Source organism: Panthera uncia (assembly GCF_023721935.1).
Source record: "Panthera uncia isolate 11264 chromosome E2 unlocalized genomic scaffold, Puncia_PCG_1.0 HiC_scaffold_19, whole genome shotgun sequence".
Classification (NCBI taxonomy): domain Eukaryota; kingdom Metazoa; phylum Chordata; class Mammalia; order Carnivora; family Felidae; genus Panthera; species Panthera uncia.
The window spans coordinates 21,463,104-21,479,496 of record NW_026057588.1 but is presented as its reverse complement, the minus strand read 5'-3'; the positions used below and the strand labels follow the sequence as shown (position 1 = coordinate 21,479,496).

Sequence of the window (16,393 nt, the reverse complement as noted above, 5' to 3'; positions counted from 1 at the left end):
ATGATTGTTCTATTTTTAAAAAAATGTTAATACAAAGTATTCCCTGGAAACCTTTTCTTTCAGACAATACCACTCAGAAGTTCACCTCCCCACCCCACCCCCACCCCCCATTCAGCATTCAACTCCATGGCTGAGTACTTGCCATGGTCCCCAGCCCTCTGTTTAGTGGTGGGTTGGGAGACAGACCGAGAGTGAACTTTAACATAGAGAAAAACATGGATATCTCAATGGGTATGCCCTGGTTATTTTGGGGAAACTTGCTGCAAAAGTGAATATAATTCAGGTACAGGATACCACACCTAAACGATCTCAAAGGGCAGGCAGAGGACAAACCAGACAAGACAAAGGAAAGGGGAACGAGGCAGAAGAGACAGCATGGGAAGAGATTAGGACAAAACAAGCCCAGAAAACTGTCAGTGCAAAGGTTTTACTGATGGGATGCAGATAAGGAGGATCTTGTAGAGGTTCCATGCAAAGTCCATACTCTTAACCTCTATACCACTTGGTGACTATATGGAAGATGGGCTTTAAAGTGAGAAGACTGGAGGAAAGATGACCTGTTTGGTAGATACAAGGCCTCAGTTAAAGCATATGAGCACGCGCGCGCACACACACACACACACACACACACACACACACACATCCTATATATATAGGATATATAGGTATATATATAGGATAGTGATCAGGACTATAGACTGCACTAAGACTCCCTGGGTGAAACTAAAATTTCAGTTCCACTAACTTATTGGCAGTATGACGATGTGCCTCAGTTTCAGTACCAGTAAAACTAGGAATAGCAACATTACCCAGCCAACAGGATTTTTTGAGGATTAAATGAAATCCTACACAGAAGTACACTTCACCTAGTGGCTAGGAGTGCCCAAAGTTTGCCCCTATTAGAATGTTACAAGTTGCAGAGACAGGAATGGACCTATTTTACTAAGTAGGTACAATTAGCAGGGTTTGGGGATTCAGGCTGGGGGCAGGGGGGAATGGAAAGGGAGGCAGAGGGGACTAGAGGTTTTTACTGCCAGCTAGATTACTGGCTAGCTAGGAAGGCCACCAACAATAAAGGAGATATCTTAGGGAAAACAGAGAGGACTTCCTTTCCTTTTGGACATTTTAATCTTAAGGTATTAATGGAATATCTATGCACAAATAACCGGTTTAAATGGTTGAACATGAGTATGAGGCTCAGGGAAGTGATGTAGGGGAGTCATTAGCAAACAGATGACAAGGTAAGTGTTAGAACACTGGGCCAAGAATATCATTCTGAAAAATATGCACATTTACTTTGTGTTAATATATAAAATGTACTTAAATGACATGAAAATATAGAAAATGTCAGTTTTAGCAGTGTGGGAATGAAGAATGACTTATGACAAATATAGTATATTCACATTATTCAGAAAAATTAAGAGTACTAATAGCACATTCTGATCCCAAACCATATATATCAAATAAGGACAGATGCCTGTACACACTCAGTTTTGAGTCAGCTAGATTTTACAAAGTTATTCTCAGAAAGACCAAAGTAAATTGACATTAACAAACAATGTTAAGTTCTTTGAAAGGTTATTTTCTATAACCACTTTGTTTAAAGCATAATAAAAAGGCATTTAATCTCAACACTGTCCCAGTCTTCATTCCCAGTAAAAATAAGTACATGTTAATGATCTGATGTCAGGATGCCAACTGGTCAAATTTCTTCTTTTTTTAAGTCATTTCCCCCTAATATCCAGAATTTTGTTTCACTGGAACAATCAAAAAGCTAACATTAAGTCTGCTCTACCCACTTAGCAAAATAGTGAAGTAATTTTACTTGTCCTATCACTTGTGGAACCAAGCCTTCTTTAAAAAATAAATGGAAGAGTGGAATTTAAGTTTATTGTTATTAGTCAAAATATCACAAAAGCCATAAGGAGCCACCAAATCCAGCAATTCCAGCACAGAACACCTGCAAAACATTTAGGAACCTGAAAACTTTCTATTTTGTCCTCCACAGGCTGGGAGCCACTAGTGCAGTTATTCTGGCATTTCAAATATGGAAAAATGAAATATTTTGAGGTGTCACTTCAGGGTGGGAGGGGGTAATAATAGGGTATGAGCATTTTTCTTCAGTGAAGTGTTGTTGATATTTTTGGGAGCACAGTATTCTTTTAGCTTGTGGACCTGTGTTTCCCTCACAAGTGAACATTTCGTGTTCCCACTCCCGCATCCCTCCACCCCAATACCAGCAGCATGCTCCATCACTGTGACAATCACATAATGGCCACAAACACCCCCTAGAATAGTAGTGCTGTCCCAGGTTGACCAACCACTATTGTAAAAGGTTGGCTCAGCTGATTAAAATGCTGCTTTTAGCAGCTTGGGTGTCTTTGTTGCAATACCAAATACTGAGAACACAACAAATGCTTATTTAAGAAAACCCATTCCCATTACTAGGGCAGAGGGTAGAGGGGAGTCAGAGTATCCTAAAAGGTCAGAGAACTCTTAGAAATCTAGTTCAACCATTCCAAATTTACAGATGGGGGAAAAAAATGTCCAAAAGAAGTTAAGTGACAGGCCCATAGTTCCATGGCTAGGAAATGGCTAAGCCAGAATTAAAACCCTAAATTCTAGTCCACTACTTCTTCTACTACACTATGCCCCCAACTCACACAACCCACACATGGATATATTAAAAGCTCAGCAGCTTCAGTTATGTCCAAAGGAACAAAATTCCTTTAACTTTCACACATGAAGACAAACACCACCCAAAAGTCACTCAGATTCACTGGGGTCTAAGGATTCATTTAATAATGCTTTGAGGTTTCCATTCCAGGCTTAATAATTCACCTTCAAATTAAAACCTGGCATTTTTACTTATCATCCCATCCAAGTAAGAATTTTACGAATGTAAAATATATACCAGTTCCTACATTAGCATATCTTGAGGAAGTGACGAACAGCTCCTGCTGCCATTTTAAACATGAAGTAGGAACTTAACAATTCAACTTCAAATTTTGTCAGCTTATAATAAATATATGGGTGTAGCTTTAAACAGTAAGTTGTGGACAACTGGCACCATGAAAAAGCAGCATGTGTAAGATGGTCTTCCCTATATATATTAGGAAAAAAAGGAATCTTCACTACAACGATAAGCAAAATATCCAACAAATACATACTAATTTCTCATGGCCTCATGGTTGGGAGTGGGGGGAGGGGCACGGACTTCATGCAAGATGCTCCAAATATTAACATCAAATACTACACACCCATATTGTTTATACTTAATGATATAATTTCACTACTTTTAGTAAATTAGCAATATTTGGCACTTTTTGTCTCACGTTTACACCTAGATACCAGAAAATAAAATACTATTATTTATTAGCCCCATTTATCACCCATGCTAATTTTCTTTCTAGAATGATAAAGGTATGGTAAAGAAATGAACCAAATATCTGCTCATAAACAAAAAGTTTTCTTTTTAATACACTTAGCTACTGTTTTAAAGACTGGAGTCCTGGATGACCATTTCCCTTTGGAAGATCTAACCACTGAATCTAGTTTGCTTTCTTACAAATGCACGTGTGATCAAAGATGGACCCAGTGGTATATTACTGACTTACCGCCAAATGGCAAACTTATCAAAGTAGCTGTGATTCTCAACAAGGGTCAAAGCCTACTCCTAGTTCCCAGGGAGAATATCAGATCTCAGTCTTATTTCAGCTGTGTAATTGAAGGCAGAAGGCAGAAAGAAGAGGGTGTCAATTCTGATGTCTTCCTGTGCCCACCACCTTCATATCGGTGGTGGGGACGGTGAAAAGTGGGGACTGCGTATCCAACTGAAGGAAACACCTCAACATGTTATCATTGCAGAAACAAAACCAGCAGGATCCTTTACAGTAGTCTCAGATACACTACTCCCCTTTTGTCTCTAGATAGGGTGGATGCAGAAACAATGGGAACACAAATATCCTCACCAGACGAAGGAGTTAACAGTGGCACTCCCATTTTGGAAAGCTTTTCTCAGATACTATCCCACCACTGCCTCTTAAAACTAAAGAATTCTAATTACTAACTTATTCCCGTAAGTGAAAAATAAAATTTCCTAGCAGGAAAACAGCTAGCTAGAGCTGGGGCTAAACCCTCAGAGCTGCTAACACCCCATTTAGGATTCTCCCAGAGATTACATTCAACATCATCATACAGACCGGGGGCTGGGGGCACGTGCGGCAGGACACACACAGCCAGGACTCATGTGTAAAAGAACAAAAGGGAAACCTGGATATTACTGTTTCTGCCAATGCCATAAACATCTCCCAGGACTTGGAAATGACCAGCTACTTTTACCTCAGTCTAACCATTAGCTCTGCAGAATCTGTTGACCCTAACATAAAGAAGGAAGATGAAGGAGAACGTCAATTACAGATTTCACAAATATCTGGTACATAAGTCTGTAATTTTTAATTAGAATTAACTATCAAAGACACTGCACCTTTTAAGTCTTTGAACTTAATAATGTTTAACAGTGGCTTTATTAGGTGAATGCTTGAAAGCATTCAACATTAAATTCAATTTACTTCACATAAATGTTTGCAAATACATTATCAGCAATTCTTAAATATTTCAAATCAACCCACTTAAGTATAGAAGGCTTGCTCATAGGTCTTCTGAGGTGACAAGACGACTGAAAGGAACCTTGGACTTGAGTCCAGATCTCTAACCAACAATCACCATGTCATCACCGGTGAACTCATATGAGGGAACTTCAAGATTGAGAGGTGCAGGCCCCTTCCTGATCCTGCCAGAAGCATCATAGTGTGACCCATGGCAAGGGCAGTAATAACCACCAAAATCTCCTGCATTTGCAATGGGTACACAACCAAGATGAGTGCAAACACCTATCAGGATAACCCATTCAGGTTTCTTTACTCGATCTAAATCATGCTGCGGGTCCCTCAACTGGGACACTTCAACTGCAGCTTCCTGCTCAATTTCCTTCTTGGTTCTATGACGCACAAACAGCGGTTTTCCTCTCCATTTGAAAGCCATGTTCTTGCCTTCTGGAATATCGGATAGCTTGATTTCGATTTTCGACATGGCCAACACATCAGCAGAAGCACTCATGCTGGAAACAAACTGGGAGACGACATTCTTGGCAGCATATGCAACACCTATACTAGTTGTTGCAGTTATCAAATAGGAGAAACCTTTTCTAGCCTCACTGCTCTCTTTTGAAGACTTTGTACCATCTAACACTTCGGTGCGTCGATAGTCAGAGAAGTCAGGCACTCTGATGTCTGTGTGGGAATAACGAACAGAAGCAGGGACTGCAAGATAAACAGAAAGTTAAAAAAACAATTAGATGAGTACCCTGAAAGAAGTATACATCAGGAAATAACCTTTGTGAATTCATAAGCAAAAATCAAGTTATAAAAATGTGAAATATAGCACTAATGCCAGAAATGGTCAGGTTGGCAGTGCCTGCATAGAAAATATTGAAAAAGAAATGAAGTCAATCACTACCTATCATACTGGTATGAAATCACAGGATAATATGCGTAAACTGAGTTCTTCCTGATTGAACACAGTTGATTCAGAATTTCTAACGATTTAGTGCATCAAATCTAAAAAGTTAAATAGTACTGTAAACAGCAATATTTTAAAATCCCCAAAACTCAACATGCCAAAACATACAACTATGTTAACTATTTCCCATATTCTCTGGATTACAAGGGACCGTAAAACTCATCAAGTCCACCCAATAAGTTGATTTGTGGGGCTCCTGGGTAGCTCGGTCAGTTAAGCGTCTGACTCCTGATTTCAGGAGCCTGCTTGAGATTTTCGCTCTCCCTCTCTCTCTGCCCCTCCCCCACCCACGTTCTCTCTCCCTCTCTCTCTCGCACTCTCTCTCTCTCTCTCTCTCGTGCACAAAATAAACATTAAAAAAAAGGTGATTTGTGATCATCTTATTAAGCCAAATGTCTAACTTCACATTACTATCTACTTACTCTCTGAAAGTTCAGTAGAACTGCTAAAAATTCATAAATACTTATTACCATAAACATTCTGTGAACTGTTAGTATAACTTTAGTTGCAGAAAATGAAGAGATTTTCTATTTTAGACTCTGGAGTATAAATCAGTATTACTTTAACTTCAAGTAAAGCCACCAATGGGCAGAAAAGGACATCCTTGTCAAAATACACAACTATCAATGAAATCTCCAAAAGAGCCAATTATTTCAACTTAGTACAGGATAAAAGAGCAAATTTTCATATATCCCCCTCTTCAGTGAAGGGCAGTAACTTCTTTAAGAGTAAGGGCACTATCTTTCTTTTTCAGTGCTGTGGATTTCTCAACTGAGACACTACTACTGCAGGCTGGCCAGATCTTTGTGTCAAATGAATGTTAACTAATTACTATTTATGTAGTACTTTGGATGTAAGTAGTTTTTAAACTAAACAGATTATGACCTTTTGTCCATACTATTTTAAAATATCTGACAAAAAATTAACTTACTGGCATCACTTTTAAGTATGTTTCAGGAAGCAAATCTCTTTGCAAGTTGTATACGCATTTTAGGAAATTTGTCACAAGGTTTCTTTTTTTATAAAAGGGACATTAAAAATTCCTCACTTAAAAACTGTTGTTTCAAAAAGAAAAATGTACTTATAAAATGCAATTTCATGTAAGTTGCAGCCTACTAGGCTGTCTCATCCTAATATACTTGAGTATTACAATAAAGAACATGACCACACTTTTCACATGGTTCTCAAAGTCAGTAACAATGGAAGCTGTAAGTCAGCCTTGAACGTGGAGATTAGGGGCACTGATCCCACATGCAATGGGATTAACACATAATTTGTATGTTATACATCTCATATATATAATTCTTATAATAAAGTAAGCTAGGGAAAAGAAAATATTAAGAAAACCATAAAAAATACATTTGCAGCAGTGTACCATATTTATAAAAAAAAAAAAAAATCCACATATAAGTGGACCTGCACAGTTCAAATCCATGTTGTTCAAGGGCCAGCTGTATTGCCAAACAATGGTGAAACCTATCAAAATCACTCTATGTACTTTTCTGGGACCAGGACAAGGGTAGTGACTACCTAATATTTACAACTATGGCAAAGTGACATTACATCATATACTACCCTACTTCTACCTAATGCTAACCTAACAGTGTACACTGGGGTTTGGGATCAAATATGAATTACCCTCCTTTGGTATTCTCTGGAATTACAAAGGAAAATGTGTATCATACCTAAAAGATGAAGGAACCAAAGTCCATACTTCTACATTAAAAACAGTGCCTACAATCTTTAACCATATAACAGTATACAAGCAAATGTACAGGAACAATAAACAGAATGGTTTTGACATTCTCATCCAGAGATTTGGTGGTGAAAGAAATCCAGCTGTCTACTGCCACTCTACCTAGCAGGTTACACTTTAGTACAATAGTACAATACTGTACTATTGTATATTGTACCACCATGAATATTTTGGGAAATTTAACTGCCATATTGCAAAAGTCATTTCTAAATAATTTACATTAACTGTATTAGGTGTGACTTTAGCAACAAAGATGCTAGCTAGATTTAGTTCTAAACACAAGCAAAACCAGATACTTCTGGAAATAGAGAAAATTTAAGAGACTATAACAAAAAACAGGTTTTTCTTTCTTAAGATGAACTCTGATGTGCCTTGGAAATCTTCCTCTCACCTCATGGATCTTCTGATCCAACCCTCCCATTTCACACCGTCAGAACTATCTTTCTACAAACCATCTAGACAGATTATAACGTGAACTGAAACTACAAGCTGAAGGCATTATTATAGAAAAAGTTTGCCTTACGGTTCTGTATTATTTACCTGTTCTTGGGAAAGTCAGGTAAGCCTCTAATTTTTAGAAGAAACCCTTTAGTCACTAGACAAATTCCAAAGATGCTTTTTGCATTTGCTGTTGAAATTTTGTCCTCCTTTATTGTTTCTTACCTCCAGATCCAAAGAATAGGCTTGGGATGGGCTGGTGTACTCTGCTCACACCCTGAACAGTGTCTCCAAAACCCACTGGTGCCCCCAAACAACAACAACAAAAATCGCCATTTTATTCATTCACCAATATCCTGCACTGCCTGTATGCAAAATCTGAGGTTGTAGGAAACAGAAAAATAAAGATTCTTCTCTATGCCTCAAGCTCAAGGTCAGAGGAATCACCAGGAAATGCAATAGTAGGAAGTGTTATGTACCATAAAAATAAAGGAATCAGCAAATATAAAATTTTATTGACCTGACCCTGAACTGAGATTGATTTGGTAAGACAGAAATGTGGAAAACCGAGTGGGAGGATTATTTTAAAGTAAAGAGAACAGGGTGAATGAAGGAAAACTAAAGAGAGTGGGGGTAATAACTTAGCTTGCAGGGCAAGTGTCACTGTCAGTGGGGCCAGGCAGGCAGATAACGCAATGGAGGAGGTCTGGTGAGAACTGTGATGACCTGGAAGAGTGACTGCTCCAACTAAGAGGGCAGCCAGTGCACAGCACTTTTCTCATGGTGAAACAAGTTCAGTGTTGCCAGATTCCAACATTTTAAAACACGCAAGAAATCTTCCTTTTTTAAGACTGTGCAGGTTGGGAACACTACAGGTACAATGGCACACAGGTTGCCATTTGAGGATTTCCAATACAGAGCATGAAAAAAAAAAAAAAAAAAAGACATGGCACAAAAGATAGTGCAGCATCTGGTTCATGGCTAAATCAATCTTTCAAATCCATGTTCTATCACATACACAAAGTTCATCCTTGTGCAAGTCACTTCACTTCTTGTAGTTTGTTTTCTACCTGCAAAATGGGAATATCACCAACCTCTGCTTGTGGCTCTTCTTGAGCATCAAACTGATTACAGTGTAAAAACCCTCTGGCCCAGCAAAACATTGCCGATACTCCACATCATTAATGACCTTGGGGCTTGTGTTATTGTTTTGCTGCTGTTGCTGTTGGGAGGGATGCGTGAAAGACAAGGGCATTAGACGGTTTAGGTGGCGGTGAGCAGGACAACGTCCCAAATATTAATAGTTCTTATTTTTTCAACATGTATAATAAAATGCCCCCAAATGTGCTAATGGCTTTAAGTAGAATTTTTCCATCTAAACCTCATGACATTACCTACGTAATTGGTATAATCATTCATCCATTTCACTGGTGAGGAAAAACATTCAGAAATTTGCCCAAACGACCTGTAAGCAGCAAAATCTGTCAGACTTTGCTGGAAACAGTCGGCATTCAGAGTTCTTGAACTTAACCTATGACGTACAAGATTCGCCTGTGGTTTAGGCAGACTGGTCGCCAACGGAAACAGAGGCCCGCAAAGCGAGAGCTGGAGGTCACTCGAGATCGCCCAACCTAGCCGCGTCCGCGCACAGGTGAGGGCAGACACCCAGGAGGTATAGAAGCTTGCCCAAGGTCGACCCAGCAAGGCAACTTAATCCCCCAAAGGGGCTCCGCTCCATTTCCCCGCCCTCCTGAGCTGCGCCGTGGGTCGAGGGCCGGAGGGAGCGAGAACGGGGGTACCCCTCAGCCCGGCTCACCATTGAGGCCCACGGAGGCGACCAAAGGCCGGCTCGCGGCCTGGCCACTCAGCGACTCCCGGCACAGGAAGGGCCGCTTCACGTCCAGCACTGGCGGCTCCGAGGTGGCGGGCACTGAAGCCTGCACCAGAGGCCGCAACGCGCCCGCCACCCCGCGGGACGTGGCCGATAGGACGGGCGCAAACGGGCCCGAACGGGCGGCCACCGACAACATGGCGACAGCTGCTCCAAACGCCGAGCCGGTCACAGGGACGACCTTTCGCCGCGGCGCAGGCGCGAGGAAGCACAGGAGGCGCGCGATCCGTGACGTCAGCGCGCCGGCCTCAACGGTGGCTCCCCTGAGAGGTGGGGGTACAGAGCCAGGAAAGGCGCTGCGTCAGAGGCGGGGCTACGAGCGTACGCTAAGAGCGGAAGGGGGCGGGGCGGAGCCGGGCGGGAAGGTGTGGGTGCCGCCCAATCTGTCCTCCCCAACATCTTTTGGTGTGTAACCTGGTGTCTGCGCAAAGGAGGCCCGCAGGAGTCGTCCCGCGAGTCGACTTTGGATCCCTCAGAGTAAAAACTTAATCTGTAGGAACCTAGGGATAAGAATAAGTTGTCATCATAGTTTAGGGAAATTAGTAATTCTTAACATATGTGCATATATAATGTAATACATATGTATAAGGATATATGTTAGGGTGTATACATATATATTGTATATAATAGGTTTTATGTACTTATAAAACCTAGAGCCAGGCAAATAGTGGCCACCATGTGTGTACTATAATGATGATTATTAGCACCATCGAAGTAAAAAATAAATTTTAAAAAGGCCGGGGATTTTTGGTTAAAGCTTAACAATCATAGTGATAATGGTAATGACTTATGTGTATTAAGCATTTACTATGTATTAGATTTTGTGCTTTACCTTCATTTTTTCATTTATAGTCAATATCCCTATGAGGTAACAGCTATTTTCCAATGAGGAAACCAATGTTTAGAGGGATTATGTGCCCAGGACTAGATAGCCAACAAGGGGTGAAAGGGGGTAGTCTGGCTTTTAAGCGCTCTAAACCACTACCAGTTTTCCTAAGTGAGATTTTAGGGGATTCAGGGATGGGTCCCCAAATCACTTTCTATCACATGGTGAGAAAATTATTTCCTTTTTAATTTTCTTTCAATCCTTCTGATTACACCAATGAGAAAGTCCCAGTTTGGTGCTAATATATTGTTAATTCCTCTCTAACACTTGCTAACCTTCCTTTTAAGAGAATAGGCCTTGACTTCAAAGCCCTTGGTTACTTGAATCATCAGGTGGAAGATTTAATAATATAATTTTCTTGTCATGGTATTTATTTTGTCTCCTTAGTGATTCTCCAATGACTCTAGTGAAAAAAAACTTTTACTTAGGTCAAAATGAGTTAATTTAAATATTAAGTAAATGAAGTTTTTCTGTGCTGTGCATGGGCCCTGGGACCTTGGCAAGTTTCCTGACTCCTCTATGCTTTAGTTTCCTCACCTGTAAAATGGAGGTGGTAATGATGCCACCTAGAAGGAGTAAATGTACTAATATGTGTAACAGTACCTACAAGGGGCCCCACATGCTAAACACCAGGCTTGTTAGTATTGTTTTATCTGACATATTCCTTCAATTCGTGCTGACTCATTTGTGTTCCTCTCTCTAGGTCCACAGCACACTGAACACTTCCTCCTGGACCCTTCTCAGGGTCTAAGTCTTGGCCATCCATATTGCCCTAGGGACTCTGTGGTACTCTCAGCACTGGAACTGGCCTCCTCAGGGGTTACTCTGACTTGGCTAGCCATAGGTCTGGCACTGGGCTCACCCCAGCAACAACCCTCATGGTAAGAGTGGATGCTTCCAGAGCAGCTACTACACCCCGTGTGTTTGAGTTCTTTACATGGAATAATGCACTTAATATCACAACAGCCCTTTGAATTGGTTAAGAGTAGGTGAGGATGGAAAAAAAAAGAGGGAAGGAGCCTTTACAAGACTCTGGGTTTAATCCTAGTTCTAATACTCACAAGCTGTAAGCCCTAAAATGAGTTATATATAGCCTCTGTGTATGCCTCAGTTTTCATTCTATAAAATGAAGATAATAATAGTGTTTATCCCCAAAGGGTTATTTTAAGGATGAATTGGACTAATATGTGTAAAGTGCAGAGAACCATGCCTGGCATACAGTAAGTGCTATGAAATGTCCATGATAACAATAAAAATAACTCCTTCCATTTTATGCCAGAAGAAACTGAGATTCAAAGATGACAATGAGGGGCACCTGGGTGGCTCAGTCGGTTAAGTGTCCGACTTCAGCTCAGGTCATGATCTCAGGGTTTGTGAGTCCGAGCCCCATGTCAGGCTCTGTGCTAACAGCTCAGAACCTGGAGCCTGCTTCGGATTCTGTGACTCCCTCTCTCTCTGCACCTCCTGCACTCATTTTCTGTCTCTCAAAAAATAAATAAACGTTAAAAATTTTTTTTAAAACGGTGAAAAATAAAAGATGACCTACCCAAAGTCACATCATTTTCTTCTGCCTTATTGAGATATAATTGACATATAACATGTAAATTTAAGGTGTACAGTGTATTAACTTGATATACTTATATATTGCAACTTGATTACCACCATAGTGTTAGCTAACACCCCAATCACACCATAGAATTATTTATTTTTTTGTGGTGGGAACACAATCTAATTTCTTGCCAACTTTCAGATGTATAATACATTGTTAACTACAATCACCATGCTGTGTGCTAGATCCCCAGAACTTATTCATCTTAGAACTGGAAGTTCAGAGCCTTTGACTGACATCTCCCTGTCTCCCACAACCCCAGCCCTTGGTAACCACCACTCTACTCTGTGTTTCTATGAATTCCAAGTCTTTACATTCAATATATAAGTGAGATCATATAGCATTTGACTTTCTCTATCTGAATTATTTCACTGATCATAATGCCTTCTGGATTGTTGTTGTTGTTGTTGTTCCAAATGGCAGGATTTCCTTCTTTCTCATGGCTGAATAATATTCAATTCAATGTATGTACCGTATCTTCTTTATCCATTTATCCACTAACAGACATTTAGGTTGTTTCCATATCTTGACTATAGTGAATGTTCCTATAATGAACATGGGAGGGCCCATATCTCTTTAAATCCTGTTTTCATTTCCTTTTGATATATACCCAGAAGTTGCATTGTTGGATCATATGGTAGTTCTATTTTTAAATTATTGAGACACCTCCATACTGTTTTCCATAGTGACTATATCAAGTTACATTCCCACCAACAGTGCACAAGGATTCCCTTTTCTCTACGTCCTCACCAGCATTTGTTATATACCTTATCTTTTTGATAATAACCATTCTAACAGGTGTGACATGATACCTCATTGTGGTTTTGATTTGCATTTTCCTGATTATTAGTGATGTTGAGCACATTTTCATGTGCCTGTTGACATTTGTGTGTCTTCTTTGAAAAAATATTCAGATCCTCTGCCCATTTTTTTTTTTAAATGTTTATTTATTTATTTTGAGAGAGAGAGAGAGAATGAAAGCAAGTGGGAGAGGGGAGAGAAAGAATCCCAAGCAGGCTCTGTGCTGTCAGCGCAGAGCTCGATGTGGGGCTCTGCCTCACTAACCATGAGATCATGACCTGAGCCTAAATGAAGAATCACTTAACTGACTGAGCCACCCAGGCACCCCCCCCCACCCATTTTTTTAATCAGATTGTTTATTTTGTTGCTACTGAGTTGTATGAACTCTTTATATATTTTGAGTTGTATGAACTCTTTATATATTTTGACAATCTCTAATCAGATATCTGATTTGCAAAGATCTTCCCCTATTCTTTTTTTTTTAATTTTTTTGTTTATTTATTATTGAGAGACAGAGAGAGACAGAGCATGAACATGGGAGGGGCAGAGAGAGGGGAGACACAGAATCTGAAGCAGGCTCCAGGCTCTGAGCTGTCTTCACAGAGCCTGGCACAGGGCTTGAACTCACAAACTGCGAGATCATAACCTGAGCTGAAGTCAAACGCTTAACCGACTGAGCCACCCAGATGCCCCTATTATTTTTTGTCTTTAATATTTATTTATTTTTGAGAGAGAGAAAGACAAAATGTGAGTGGGGGAGGGGCAGAAAAAGAGGGAGACACAGAATCCAAAGCAGGCTCCAGGTTCTGAGCTGTCAGCACAAAGCCCGACGTGGGGCTTGAACTCACAGATCATGAGATCATGACCTGAGCTAACAATGGATGCTTAACTGACTGAGCCACCCAGGTACCCCAATCGTCTCCCATTCTAATGGTTGCTTTTTCATTTGTTAATGGTTTTCTTCGCTGTGCAGAGGATTTTTAATCTGACATATTCTCACTTATTAAGTTTTCTTTTGTTGCTTGTGCTTTTGGTGTCACATCCAAAAAATTATTGCTAAGACCAAAGTCAAGGAGCTTTTTCCCCTATGCATTCTTCTAGGAGTTTTATAGTTTCTCTTCCTATGCTTAAGCCTTTTACCCATTTTGAGTTAATTTTTGTGAGTGGTGTAAGTAGGAGTCGAATTTTGTTCTTCTCCATGTGGTCATCCTCTTTTCCCAACACCATATATTGAAGATAGAATCTTTTCTCCCTTTTAGTATTCATGACTCCCTTGCTAAATATGAGTTGGCCATATATGTTAGGGTTTATTTCTGGCCTCTTGTGTTTCAGTCTTATTAAATTTACTAAAACTTGCTTTGTGACTTTTCATATGATCTAAGCTGGAGAATGTTCCATGTGCAATGATGCATGCATTATTTTTCTTAATGGCATTCCATAGTCCTGTGGCTTTCTTTGTTCCTTTAGTCTCTCAAAGTTTTTCTCCTCTGATTGAATAATATCAATTCATCTGTCTTCTAGCTCATTGATTCCTTCTTCTGCTTGGTCAAGCCTGTTATTGAAGCGTTCTATTCAGTTTTTCTCTTCAGTCATTGTATTCTTCAGCTTCAAAATTTCTGTTTGGTTCTTTTTCATGTTTTCTATCTGTTTTTTTCTTCTCACTTTGTTCTTTTATTGTTTTCTTGTATCATTAACTTGTATGTCTATGTTCTGTGGCAGCTCTCTGGACACCTATAGAATAATTATTTTGAATTATTCATTGCACAATTCCTGGATCTCCATGCCCTTGGAGCCAGTTACTGGAGGTTTACTATATTCCTTTGGTGGAGTCATGTTTCCCTGATTTTGGTTATCCGTGTTGCCTTGCATCGGTGTCTGTACATTTGAAGAAGCAGTCACCTCTTCCAAATTTTGTGGACTGACTTCAGGAAAGGAAGACTTTTATCTGTGGGTGGGGGCACATGTTGTGACCCTAGGTCAAATGATGCAGGAAAGCAAGTTTGGAGGCATGTGGTGGCACTAGGTTTGGGGGGTGTATGATGTGTCTTTGGCTCAGGGGTCCAAAAGCATCAACAACTTTGTGGTCTTTGGTGCACACTGTGGAGGATCACAGTCACTGCAAGGGCTGTTGGGATCCTTGGTGGCACCTCCAAGTTCAGTGGCCAGGCACCATGGCAGGCAGTAGTGGTGCCAGAGTCAGAGGTGTGCACACACTAGTATGTGGTGGCCAGCTGCAGGTGCCGATATAGTGGCAGGGGCCAGTTTCAGACACATGCATAGTGGTGAGAGTCAAGACAGGCAGCAAGGGCCAGGGCCAACTCTGAGCTCCCTGGCAGCTGGTGGGGTCCTGGCTGTTGGCATACTCCCCTGTGGCTGTTGGTCTTCCCCAAGCATGAGCACTATAGAGAGGCTGGTGATGGGCCTCAGGCCAATCACGTGAATGTACAGCTGGAGGGGATGGCCCCAAGCACACATATGGTGGTAGGCGGTCAGCCACGAGGGTCTAAGCTGGCATCTTGCCCTTGCACAGCCTCAGAGGCCTGAGCTGGCTGGCCCCGATGCAGTTCCTGAGCTCCAGTCGGGGTGAGGGGAGTGGGGTGGGAGGGACTACTCAGGTAGCCAGTGAATACTTGCGGGGCAAAGTCTGGTGAAGTCTGCAGGGTCTCCACAGCAGCTATGCTGGCTGTTTATTTCTTCAGTGGAGAAATCTGCTGTGGTTGTCTGCAAAACAGGTCTCTGTGAAGCACAGGTGCTCCTGCTACGTGGCTGACACTGGTAGCCCCTGTTTTTTCTTCCCTGTTCCTAGCTGTCTCTGTTCATCTCCACTTTGCCAGTCAGAAGCAGGACCTCAATGAAGTGCCCCTGAAAGTCTGGGGAAGCCAGTAGTTTACCCTGCTCTCCCTTTCCTGGCATGGAGAACTCTTTCTAGTTGGGACATTTTCTCTTGTCACTGAGCAATGCTAGCTTGGGGGATGGGTTAATTTAAGTAAAATGAATCTTACTTTCTTCTCTTTTTATGCAGTACTTCTCAGGCTTTTTGTTTACTACATTGTCAAAATTTCTTAAGTGGACCCCAGAGCTCTTCTAGAGCTGTATTTGTTTGAGATCACTGTCTAATTGTTGATCTTGTGGGGGAGACAGATACTGAAGTCTCCTGTGTTGTCATTTTGATAACATCACTCCCTCAAAGACACCTCATTGATAAGTAAAGGAGCCCATTTGTTCTGGGGTTACGGAACCAGGCTGGGATGCTGGTGGAAAAACCAAGTGGCACTCAGAGATCTTGGTGCATTGGAGATTTATTTAACATTGGCAGGCTCAGAGGAGACTGATTCTCCAAAGGTCTGAGCACTGAATGCAAGTGGGGAGGGTAATTTATAGTCATCAGCTTCCATATCTGTGGGGGTTTTCCCATGCACAGCAAACAAAGGA

The 16,393-nt window shown here is 41.0% G+C and overlaps 1 protein-coding gene across 1 annotated transcript; it reads right to left on the bottom strand.

Moving 5' to 3' along the window:
• Window positions 1–4,507: 4,507 nt before the first annotated feature.
• Window positions 4,508–9,853, bottom strand: LOC125915800 (cytochrome b-c1 complex subunit Rieske, mitochondrial). The gene is made up of 2 exons (XM_049621811.1): window positions 9,591–9,853; window positions 4,508–5,321 (listed from the first exon to the last, which is right to left on the bottom strand). Exons 1-2 carry the CDS (start codon window positions 9,802–9,804, stop codon window positions 4,711–4,713), a joined length of 825 nt encoding a protein of 274 aa, XP_049477768.1. The 5' UTR covers window positions 9,805–9,853; the 3' UTR covers window positions 4,508–4,710.
• Between the last annotated feature and the right edge of the window lie 6,540 nt (window positions 9,854–16,393).